At 42.3% G+C, this 12,471-nt stretch overlaps 1 protein-coding gene across 5 annotated transcripts in view; it reads left to right on the forward strand.

Annotated features, from left to right (window-relative positions):
- Positions 1-12,471, forward strand: part of LOC125457471 (lysosome-associated membrane glycoprotein 3) — a 31,008-nt gene that overhangs the window by 5,190 nt on the left and 13,347 nt on the right. For 3 of the 5 annotated variants that reach the window (XR_007248636.2, XM_048541680.2, XM_048541681.2), the window contains exons 4-5: positions 319-379; positions 2,689-2,862. Coding sequence is in view for 4 of the 5 variants with exons in the window: in XM_048541680.2 (XP_048397637.1) it covers positions 319-379; positions 2,689-2,862 (235 nt within the window). In the remaining variant the exon portion in view is untranslated. Of the gene's footprint in view, positions 1-318; positions 380-2,688; positions 2,863-5,456; positions 5,917-12,471 lie in introns of those variants that run through there. The other 2 variants (XM_048541682.2, XM_048541679.2) reach the window with 2 other exon arrangements.

A 12,471-nucleotide genomic window follows, 5' to 3' on the forward strand; every position in this document is an offset into this window, starting at 1 on the left:
CATGACCTATCTCTCTGCTGTGAACTGAACTTCTTGACCTCTATTGTTTTTAAGTTAGGCCTTGTCTTAAGACAGGAATTCCCACTAGTTCCCTTGCATTGTATGCCTCAAGCAATCCAGTTATGTATGCTCAGATCAACTTTAACAAGCCTGTCTGATTAATGAATCATCTGCAACTTGATCGCACCAAGGGAACTGACTTTTCACTTAAGAACAAATACTCTGTATTTTTCTTTTGATGTGGAGGTTCTATTGAGTTTGTTCTAAATGTGTGGAAATTATTGTGAATCTTTTACCTGTAATGTCTTTTACTTGCAGGATGGAGAACATTATTACGTCAGTGAAATAAGTGTTGCTCTGAATACCATGAAAAACTTGGGTAACTCAAATTTAGTCAAAATCTGAAGATTTTTTAAATTTGATTGTCTCAAAAATGAGCTTGCACATGTATTGATTAGACTTTATCAACTGTGATAACTTAATGACTTCTTCTGTATGTGGCAAATCCTGTGACAATATTTTCCTTGTCTAGGATACATTTCCCTAAACTTAGTCTCCCAATCTCTCTCAATGTTGCTGTAGTGCTAACTGGGAGCTGAAGTATTCACTGGCATCTCTTGTGTAAACTGGTTTTGTATGCTCAGATTCTTATCGCAAATCCATCTCAAATCTAATTTACACAACTTTTCCTTGCAACTCTAACTTTTCTAGAAGCCCGAGTATGTAAATCCCCTGGTGACTGACACTTATCGCCCATCCTACCATCTTTTTGGGAACAAGGTTAAATGTTCACCCTGTATGGGCTGTGTAAAATGTCAAATGACTAACTGTTTACAGTTAAGTGTTTTTTAGCACTTGTGACGTAATGTTGAGCTTTTAAACCCCACCCCACCACTGTCTTAAATAATTATACAGCACAGAAATATACCCTTTTGGTCCAACCCACCCCCACTGACCAGACATTCCCAATGTGACCTTGTCCCATTCTGACCCATATTTCCTCTGTCCATCCTACTTGTATACAAATCTAGATGGCATTTTAAATGTAATTGTACTTATCCTTCCCCCTTCCTTTGGCAGCCTGTTCTATACATGTACTGCCCCTAGAAAAAGTTAACCCTCAGGCTGTTTGTACCTCTTTACCCTCTCTTCCTAAACCTATCCTAACCTAACCAATCTGTACTCTTAAAAGTGGCCTCCGTGCCCTGCACAAATGGAACATGACATTTCAACTCCTATACTAAGTACATTGACCAGTGAAAGCAAGCGTGCCAAATGCTTTCACCCTGTCTCTACCTGCAGCTCCACTTTCCAGAAACTCTGCACCTGCACCCCAGGTCTTTGTCCAGCAACACTCCGTGCCCAACCATTAGATGTATAAGTTCTGCCCTGGTTTGTTTTCCCATAATGCAACACCTCACTTTTACCAAAAAATAAACTCCACCTGCCAATCCTTGGCCCACTGGCCTGGTCAATCAAGGTCTTGTCGTACTGAAGTAACCTTCACTTCATCATTTTGGTGGCATCTGTGAACTGTTAACCATACATCCTATGTTCACATCCAAATCAATTATAAATGACAAAACAGTGGACCCAGTACCAACCTTGTGGCACACTGCTGGTCACAGGTCTCTAGTCTGAAAACCATCTCTCCTCTACCCTCATATCTTCAAGTCAGTTTGTATCAAATTAGCTATCCCCTGCTGGATCCAATGCAATCTAATCATACTAACCAGTCTACCATACTGAACCTTGTCAAACACTTTGAAGTCAATATAGGCAACATTCACTGGCCTACCTTATTATCAATCATCTCTTGTCTTTCAAAAAAACTCAAGTTAGTGAGAGAGCACTTCCCAGGCACAAAGCCATGTTGCCAATCACCAATCCATTGTTTGGGATAATGGGAACTGCAGATGCTGGAGAATCCAAAATACAAAGTGTGGAGCTGGATGAACACAGCAGGCCAAGCAGCATCTTAGCACACAAGCTGATGTTTCGGGCCTAGACCCTTTGGAGAGGGTTCTGAAATAAATAGGGAGAGACTGGGGGAGGCAGACTGAAGATGGAGAGAAAAGATGATTGGTGGAGAGGGGAGTATAGGTAGGGAGGGGATAGATCAGTCCAGGGAGGACGGGCAGGTCAAGGAGGTGGGTTGAGGTTAGTAGGTAGGAGATTGAGGTGGGAGGAGGGGATAGGTGAGGAAGAACGGGTTAGTCAGGCAGGGATAAGATGGGCTGGTTTTGGGATGCAGTGGGGGAAGGGGAGATTTTGAAGCTTGTGAAGTCCACATTGATACCATTGGGCTGCAGGGTTCCCAAGTGGAATGAGTTGCGGTTCCTGCAACCTTCAGGTGGCATCATTGGGGCACTGCAGGAGGCCCATGATGGACATGTCATCTGAGGAATGGGAGGGGGAGTTAAAATAGTTTGTGACTGGGAGGTGCTGTTGTTTGTGTTTTTTTTTGTATTTCCAAATGCATGTAAATCGTACCCTTTGGAATCCCCTCCTGAAAACTGAAGTGTTTCAAGGAGAGACATCTTGGTGACAGCTAAATATCATTAAAGTATTGTATAGTGCAAAGGACCTGGATTTAAAGTGACTATTACTGACTGCTTGGACATAATTGTTGCCAGTGTTGGATAGGTTCATGTTATGATGTTGCTGGATATGTTATTTTTTTAACAGAAAAATCCTATTCGGGTGCTATGAAGAATGTAAAGTTGTTCAAGACTACACTTGGGCATTCTTACAAGTGCAAAAGCCAGCAGTTTTTGCCTATTTCACCCAATTCATTATGGATTCTTCTTGTTGATACTCAACTCCAAGCATTTGATGTTACTGGTGGAAACTTTGGGAAAAGTAAGTACCTGGTTTTTTCTCTTTTCAAAGTGCAGAATCATGCTGGAAACAACACTTTCCTTTATCTCCTGTAAACCAGTTTTGTTACCTAGCTGACTTCAGCCTGCTAGGTTTGTTTTTAAAAATGTAGTATCGGGTTTATTGAATGTTTTAAATGTCTGTTAGGATTGGTCCAAGATCAATTTAGTTCTGTTCATAGGTTTTTATTAAAAACCTAACATTTCCAGTCATAGTGCTTCAATTGTAAATTTTAAATTCAAGTAAAATGATTTAATTACAAATAACACCAGCTTGCTCACTAAATATTCAAAAGCTTCTGTGAATCCCATTGGGGTCCTTTCATTGACCCCAAAAAATTTCTTTAATAGGAACCTTCTTTTAGAACAACTATGTCCTAACTAGTGGAATTATTAGATTTTTAGAGGGAGAGACAGGAATAGACTGTTCTATAGTTTACCAGGAGTTGTCAGGTTTTAATTGCTCCTGAATTACATATTCCCACTTCTTTCTCTTGCTGTTTCAATAGAATTTCTCTATTTGAATTATTACTTGATCAGTAATGAATTGCCCACAGCCTTCATACATAAACAAAAGGACCTTTTTAATTGTCAATGTTAAAATATTTGTGCCATTAAATAAATCTGGAAAGTGCTATGCCTCGTGTCCTGTGCAAAACTGGTCAAGTGACCATTCCCAAGGTTGACTTGGTTGGTTTTTTGTATGGTGGGCAGAGAGGAACTCGTGCGTGTACTTTCCCACTTTCAGGAAAATTTGGGGCAAATGACCAAACCTCTTTTTTTTTGAGGTAGGTTGAGAATTCTAAAGTGATAGAGAGGTTCAGGGTCTAGGTAACTGGATTCACAAACTGCTAGTGATAGGCCAAAACACACCTGAAAGATAAAGATGAGGCTATAGGAGATTTGAATGAGGGGTTTGGCCAAATGTGAAATTGCACTTACACTCAAGTGTTCAGTAATGAATCAGGTCCTCCTGGATAATCTGCAGCAAGCAAATGTTCTTTCTTCTTTTTTGAAGAACAGAAGCAGGGATAATCCAGGAAATGATAGTCATTGGCTCCTAATTTGTGATAGGAAACATGTTGGAGATGCTCAAGGAGAAGATATATGCACACAAAGAAAATGGACTAGTTAGTGACAGGCAGCATGGTTTTGTACAGTGAAGGTCATGTCTCACACCAACCCTTGATTGGATTTTTAAAGTGACAAAGATAACTGAGGGAAGGGCTGTGGATGTAGCTTGTATGGACCTTAGTAAAGCATTTGATAAAGTCCCACATGGCAGATTGGTACAAAAACTAAAATTACATGGGATTCAGGATGGGCTGGCTAGATGGATTCAAAATGATGTGGTCATACAGGGGCTGTCTGCCCCCACATGCACATAGCAGAAGGTGTGTAATGTGCAGTGCTGCATGTTGGAGATCATATCTAGGTGTGCATCAGTCAATAGCAGAACCCTTGGGACCATCAACACTCAGATGGATCTGGGCTTGCAGGTCCACACATCAGTCAACATGAAACCATGTTTATGCAAACCTTTGTCAGGCTGCATTTGATGTATGGTGTGCAGTTTTGGTTGCCACACAACCAGAAGGATGTGGAGGTTTTTGGAGACAGTAAAAGGTTCACCAGGATGTTGCCTGGTCTTGAGGGTGTTGACTATGAGGAAAGATTCAAAATGCTAGGATTCCTTCACTAGAAATATGGCAGCTGAGGAGACCTGATAGGTCTACAAATTTGAAGCATAGATCGGCTGCCTCGTAGCATTGAAGCCTGTTGTGGTAGGACACCAGTTCAAGGTGGGAGGGGGAAAGTTCCTTCTTTTTAAGAAGTTTCAATGCAGAGTGGTAGGAGCCTGGAACATGCTGCTAGAGGAGTTGTGGGAAGTGAGCATGGTCACATTAAAGAGGCATCTAGGTGGTTACATGAATGGAGATGGAATAGGATACAGATAAAAGGCAAAACATCTTTTTTAGTTAGGGCATGATTGTAGGCTTGGAGGGCCAAAAGGCCTGTTCCATACTTCTGCTATTTTTTCCCAAACTGACATTGAATTCACTATACTGATATCCTGGCTTAGTTTCTGTAATGTTCATTCTCCAAATAGTCTAAACTTTTTAAGATACCAGATATTTGCTTGATGTGTCCATGAAGACCTCAGATGTCGTTGCAGGATTTTTAACTCTTGCATGGTTGGTTATAGCTGATGCACCATTATGCTTGTAGTTCAACCCAATCTGTCTTTCTGAAATTTCTGTCATTCAGAGCATGCATCACTTGGGTTTTAATGTTCAAATTCTCTTGTCTGAATTCCAACTGAATAGAGAAGCAAAACTGTTTAATCACTTTCCACTTATTTGGGTCTGGATGCTGATCAGGCATCATGCCTTGATATGAAACCTCCAAATCTGAGTTTATTAAAGAAAATGCCTATCAAGTTTTGGTTTGTCCCCCCACATTGTCACAGGAGTATTTCATGAGGTTTTTCTTTGCAGAAGTGAGTCTTGCTTCACTCTTCAAATACTACTTCCAAATTATGCATGACTAACTTTTTTTTTAATTTCATGCCTGAAGTTAATGACTGACCTCTGACTCTGGTTGTAGAGGCAAAATGTGAAGTGGATGGTGAGAGCAAAATAATTCCAGTATTAGTGGGAATCGCGTTAGCGGGATTGATCCTAACTGTGATCATTATCTATACAATTGATAGAAGACGGACATCTCAAGGATATGAAGCTGTTAAAGGCTGAATAAATTCAACACTATCATAGATGTGTTGAAATGGACACAAGATTCTGCTGCTTGCTCTAATGTATTGTGATTTGAAAATTTTTTGTTTCACCAAACTAGTAAATTATGTAAAACATTTTAATGTTGTAAGAGGTAAAACCCTGTCTGTAAATATCTTGCTGTAGCTATTGACCAAAAGTAGTAGCTGTTGGACCAGATGTATAACTGGGTTTCTGTGCAGATCCTTTAAGGTGTTGTGCTTACTTTTCTCTAAACACAAGTACACTTTTAAAATAAAGCATTCTAACACTTTTTTGTGTAGAAATATTCTTTGGATTGGTTTTTTTTGCTAAACTGAAATCCATATTGTCATCACCAAACCCCAGTTAAGTCATTTTGTCTTAACACTAGCACAGGTCAATCTTCAAAAAGGTAACTTGAGTTGTCTGTCTAACACTCTCTCTTTTAAAGTCTTGCCCACTTCTGACCATGTTTCAGAGCCCAGCAAATGATGGAAATCTGAAATATTCAGCAGTTAAGATAGCATTTTGAGTGAAGCTGACACACCTCACTCTTAAAGTGTCCTAATATCAGACATAGTTGTGGGAAAATTTTTTTTTTCCCTTTTATCACCAATTCTGCATTGTAACTTTAACCAGAACTGGTGATGTCTGCATACAGTTCAATGATTTCTCCATGGAGGCATTGCCATTATCCTTGCATTTTTTTGCCTTTGTTGCTATAAGGTAATTTTCTATTCAAGGAGATAAAATCACTTCTCTTGACTATAGTATTTAAACATGTTGAGCCATTCCTGATTAGTCAGTTGTTTAATTAACTGTTCACTTTTGAACATGCATGGGCAGTAAACAATTGCTGCCAAACCCTCTTTTTTTTTAAGTTTTGCAGCTTGTGTGGTGGCTGTCAGAGTTCTGGCTATTATCCACCTCCACCCCACCCCCACAAACAATAAGTAAAACTGCCCAAGTGTCAATTACTTCATTAAATAGTAATTTTTTTTTAAAGTCATTAACCAGTGGGGGTAGGAAACAGATAACTAGGTGTAGAGCTGGATGAACACAGCCTTCCTGCTCCTCAGCAGGCTGATGTTTAGGGCTTAGACACTCCTTCAGAAGTTGGGGGGGGGGGGGGGGGGGGGGGGTGCGCGGTGCGGGCAGGGGGAGAAGGTGGATAGAGGAGACAGACAGGTCAAAGAGCTGGAGATGGAGCCAGTAATGGGGAGTGTGGGAGGGGATAGGTCCGTCCAGGGAGCATGGATGGGTCAAGGGGGTGGGGGGCTTGAGGTGGGAGGAAGGACAGGGTAGGGAGGTGGGGACAAGCTGGGCTGGTTGTGGGCTGCAGTAGGGGGGGAGGAGATTGTGAAGTCCACATTGATACTATTGGGCTGCAGACTTGCCAAGTAGAATGTGAGGTGCTGTTCCTGAAACTTTTGGGTGGCATCATTGTGGCACTGCTGAAGGCCCAGGATGGACATGTTATCTGAGGAATGGAAGGAGGAGTTGAAATGATTTGTGACTGGGTGGTCCAGTTGTTTAATGCGATCCAAGTGTAGATGTTCTCCAAAGCAGTCCCCAAGCCTCCGCCTCCACTTGGTTTCTCCAATGTAGAGGAGGCCACAACAGAAACAGCAGATGCAGTATATCACATTAGCAGATGTGCAGGTGAACATCTGCTTGATGTGGAAAGTTGTCATGGGGGTGGGGGACAGGTGTAGCACTTCTGCAGTTGCAGGGAAAAGTGCTGGGGCTGGCGGGGAGTGTGGAGCAGACAAGGGAGTCGCAGAGAAGGGTGGGAAGGCTGGAGTTATTTAGAATGTCTTTGGTGTCAGATTGCAGATGGCGGAAGCGTCGGAGGATGACGCATTGCATGTGGAGGTTTGAAGGGTGGTACATGAGGATGAGGGGGATTCTCTTTTGGCTGTTATTGCAGTTAGGGGGTGAGGGATGAGTTGTAGGAAATTCAGAAGACGTGGCCGAGGGTGTTCTCAACCACTGAAGTGTGAGGGAATGTGCAGTCCTTGAAAAATGAGGACATCGGATGTACAGGAATGGAATGCCTCATCCTGGGAGCAGATGTGACAAAAGTGAAGGAATTGGGAATAGGGGATGGCATTTTCGCAGGAAGGTGGGTGGGAGGATGTGTATTCTAGGTAACTGTGGGAGTCAGTGGGCTTGAAGTGGATATCGGTTTCTAGGTGGTCGCCAGAGATGGAGGCAGAGCCCCAGGAAGGGGGGAGAGAGGTATTAGAGTTGGTCCAAGTGAACTTAAAGTTAGGGTGGATGCTGTTGGTGAAGTAGATGAACTGTTTGAGCTCCTCTGGCATGAGGTGGCACAATTCAGTCATCAATGTAATGGAGGAAGAGGTGGGGTTTAGGGCCAGTGTGGGTACGGAAGAGGGATTGTTCCACGTAACAACGCTGTGAATGAGAGATAATGGGAACTGCAGATGCTGGAGAATCCGAGATCATGAAGTGTGGAGCTGGATGAACACAGCAGGCCATGCAACACCTCAGCAGCACAAAAGCTGATGTTTTGGGCCTAGACCCTTCATCAGAAAAGGGGGAATGGGGAGAGGGTTCTGAAATAGGGAGAGAGGGGAGGTGGATTGAAGATGTACCGAGGAGAAGATTTGCGGAGAGGAGACAGACAAGTTAAACAGGATGGAGCTAGTAGAGGTGAGTGTAGGTGGGGAGGGGACAGGTCAAGGGGGTGGGATAGGATTAGTAGATAGGAAATGGGGGTGCAGCTTGAGGCAGGAGGAGGGGATAGGTGAGAGGAAGAACAGGTTAGGCAGGTGGGTATGAGCTGGGCTGGTTTTGGGATGCAGTGGGGGGAGGGGAGATTTTGAAGCTTGTGAAATCCACATCGATACCATTGGGCTGCAGGGTTCCCAAGCGGAATACAAGTTGCTGTTCCTGCAACCTATGGGTGGCATCATAGTGGCGCTGCAGGAGGCCCAGGATGGACATGACATCTGAGGAATGGGAGGGGGGACTGAAATGGTTCGCGACTGGGAGGTGCAGTTGTTTAGTGCGAACCAAGTGGAGGTGTTCTGCAAAGTGGTCCCCAAGCCTCCGTTTGCTTTCCCCAAAGTAGAGGAGGCTGCAAAGGGTACAGCAGATGCAGTATTCCACATTAACAGATGTGCAGGTGAACATCTGCTTGATGTGGAAAGTCTTCTTGGAGCCTGGGACGGGGCTGAGGAGGGAGGTGTAGGGGCAGGTGTAGCACTTCCTGTGGTTGCAGGGGAAAGTGCCGGGTGTGGTGGGCTTGGAGGGGAGTGTGGAGCGGACAAGGGAGTCCCGGAGAGAATGGTCCCTCCAGAAAGGGTGGAGATGGAAAAATGTCTTTGGTGGTGGGGTCGGATTGCAGATGGCAGAAGTGTCGGAGGATGATGCATTGGATCTGGAGGTTGGTGGGGTGGTATGTGAGGACGAGGGGGACTCTGTTTTGGCGGTTATTGTGGGGACAGGGTGTGATGGATGAGTTGTGGAAAATGCGGGAGACATGGTCGAGGGCGTTCTCGACCACTGCAAGGGGGATTATGCAGACCTTGAAAAACGAGGACATCTGAGATTTTCAGGAGTGGAATGCCTCATCCTGAGAGCAGATGCGGCAGGGGCAAAGGAATTGGGAATAGGGGATGGGCGGAGGCTGTGAATGAAGTGATTTTAAACACGATTTAAAAATGTTCTGTTAGCACACCATTTACTTGGAGTTAAACTAACTGTTATGCTGTTGTTGTTGTTGTTGACTGTCAGATAAATGCTGTTCTGGTTTTGAGTTCCTTGGTGTGTGGAAATATTAGACTTTTCAACTTTTAATTTGAAAGTTACATGTGCAGACAATTATTTGTCACATGTTCTAGCATTTAACGCCATATTATCTTGGAATTTTTGATGCTATGTAGCTAATTAGTATAAATTACACATGGTCTTGAGGAACTTTGTTAGGTTTGAGATTGTGAAAAGGTACTCAGTGTATCTATTGAGCAAAATTGGAAAAATATTGTGATGTTAGCTTTGTTTAAACCTGCATCGTTACGTATGTAACTTTCTCGCCCACCGATCCAGTATGGAATTGACACTAAATGCAAGTTGATGGTTAATCAAAACACCATGCCAGTTCTTACCTTGCCTAGCTCCTCTAAATGTACATTTAACAGTTTCAAATGTGAGAAAATGCTCTTGTTCAGAAACAAGCTTCACAGCTGAACCCAATCCTGTACATTATGGGGCAGCTACATAGTTTTGGTTCAGGCTGCTATTAGACAAATTCATTTCTTCTTCTTCTTCACCCAGTTGGATGTAGATTCATCTTTGCATTCATTGTTAGGGTTTGTACCTGGGGCCACCCTGCTTTTTTTTTAGTATGGCATTATCATTATCCTATCCAAGATAGGATGGGAGGTGATGTTATCGCTGGACTGTTAATCCAGACACCCTGATCGTGTTCTGAGGAGCCAGGATTAAATCTTGCTATGGCAGATGGTGGGATTTGACTTCAATTAAATATATAAAAGTTGTAGACTAGTGATGACTATTAAACCATTGTCAATTGTCAATTGTCGGGGGTTGGGAGAGGGGGAAATCCATCTGGTTCAGTGTCCTTTAGGGACGGATCTGCCGTCCTTACTTGGTGTGGTTGACAAGTGACTCCAGACCCACAACACTGTTATTGACACTTAACCGCCCTCTGTGCAGTTGGAGATGGGCAATAAATGCTGGCCTGGCCAGTGACCTCACATCCCAAAAATTAATTTTTAAAAAATCCCTGAGGCACAGCAATATTTTTCTTAAAAGGTTCAAGAACTTTTTAACTTACTGTGCAGTGCTTTATTACATGACATATCCTCTTAGGGATTAGGTCACTACTAAAAGTTTATTCCGTTAACTTGATCAAACTTTACCATGTTCCTTATTTCTTTCTATTTTGCGAGGAAAGTTCAGGGTTTAAAATATAGTGCAATTTTAACTGAGCTAGGAATAAATTCTGCATATTAAGATTCCCCTTCATTTTGTTTCATGATCAATTTTTTATGAATAATAAGTGCTATAACTGTAATTTTAAAAAAAACTACATCTGAGATTATCCCATTCATAGCTATAAGCAGCTATGAAAGAACTTGCTCCATTTTTCTGCCGACCTGTTATTAGCTTTCAATTTAGTTGAGAAATCGATGCTGTCACTTCAGTTTTCATTCATTCTCTGGATGTCTAGCAATGCCAATATTTATTACCTAGATCCAGTATCCCTGGGCTTGAAATGAGTGTAAAATGATTGCTCAAGCTCATCAGAGATTATTACAATAATGTGGGACTGGAGTTATTTAGAAGCGAGATGATGAAGGAAAGTAAATATCCTCTAAAGGGTATTAGTAAACCAGTTGTGGTTGTACAGCAATGAGCATTTTATCGTTCTGGTATCAATATTTTAATAATAATTAAGTTCTCTATCCTGGTGGAATGTTCTTATTCATGCATGGGAGGTGAATGTCATGGGTAAGGCTAACCTTTCTTGGCTATTCCGAATTGCCTTTAAGATTACGGTGTTCCCTTCTTGAAGGGAGGTGATGGCCTAGTAGTATTATCGCTGGACTGTTAATCCAGAGACCCAGATAATGTTCTGGGGACCCAAGTTTGAATTCTGCCATGGCAGATGGTAGAATTTGAATTCAATAAATATCTGCAATTAAGAATCTAATGATGACCATGAATCAATTTTTGAATGTTGGGAAAACCCCATCAGCTTTTGTGCTGGTGAATGGTGTGCAATCAAGCTGGCTGCTTTGTGTTGAATTTTTAAAATATTGTAGAATTTCATCCAGGCAAGTGGGAGTATTCCATTTCATTTCTGACTTGTTTCTTATGGGTGGTGGACAAGTTTGAGAAGTCAGAAAGTGAGCTATTTGCCCTACAATTCCTGGTTTCTGATTTGCTGTCATTGGTGTGAAATTTATTTGGTTATCCTATTGAGTTTCTGCTCAATGGTGACTTCCAAGATGTTAATGAAGTGTTTCAGTGATTGGCAATGCTGTTTAAACCTCAAAGGAGGTGGCTATATTCTCACTTGCTGGAGATGGTCATTACCTAGCATTTTTGTGTGGCAAAAATATGTTCATCAACTTGAATTGATTAGGATTATTGGGCCATTAATGAAACAATTATATTAATTCATGCATGATGAACAGAAATGTTCTCATGGACTTCACTATGAATCCTGTTATCTCTCAGGTCACTACATTACCTGGGCAACTCGGTGGTTCAGTGGTTAACACTGCAGCCTCACAGCACCAGGAACCCAGGTTCGATTCCACCCTCAGGTGACTGTCTGTGTGGAGTTTGCACATTCTTTCCATGTCTGTGTGTGTTTCCTCTGGGTGCTCCGGTTTCCTCCCACAGCCCAAAGATGTGCAGGCTAGGTGGATCAGCCATACTAAATTGCCCGTAGGGTTCAGGGGTGTGTGGGTTATAGGGGGATGGGTCTGGGTGGGATGCTTCAAGGGGCCTTTTGGACTTGTTGGGCTGAAGGGCCTGTTTCCACACTGCAGGGAATCTAATCTAATCTAATTACATTTTTGAAAAAGTATCAGCCTGTATCATTTCCAATGAGTTATTGTGACTAATAATGATCTCACTTTTCAAATACCAGATCTGATTGTCTACAACAAGATGATTAAGGAAAATCTGTGATTGAAATAGTTAAGAAAATTGGAAAGTAAATATTTCCCCTTCGTATGTCCAAATTAAGTAGATATTACCTTAGAATCCATCTTACAGATGGGTAAGACTGAATTCAGAGCACAATACCTTAACAAGCTACAGGTAAGATCAGTTCA

Source organism: Stegostoma tigrinum, chromosome 14 (assembly GCF_030684315.1).
Source record: "Stegostoma tigrinum isolate sSteTig4 chromosome 14, sSteTig4.hap1, whole genome shotgun sequence".
In the NCBI taxonomy this organism is placed as follows: Eukaryota; Metazoa; Chordata; class Chondrichthyes; order Orectolobiformes; family Stegostomatidae; genus Stegostoma; species Stegostoma tigrinum.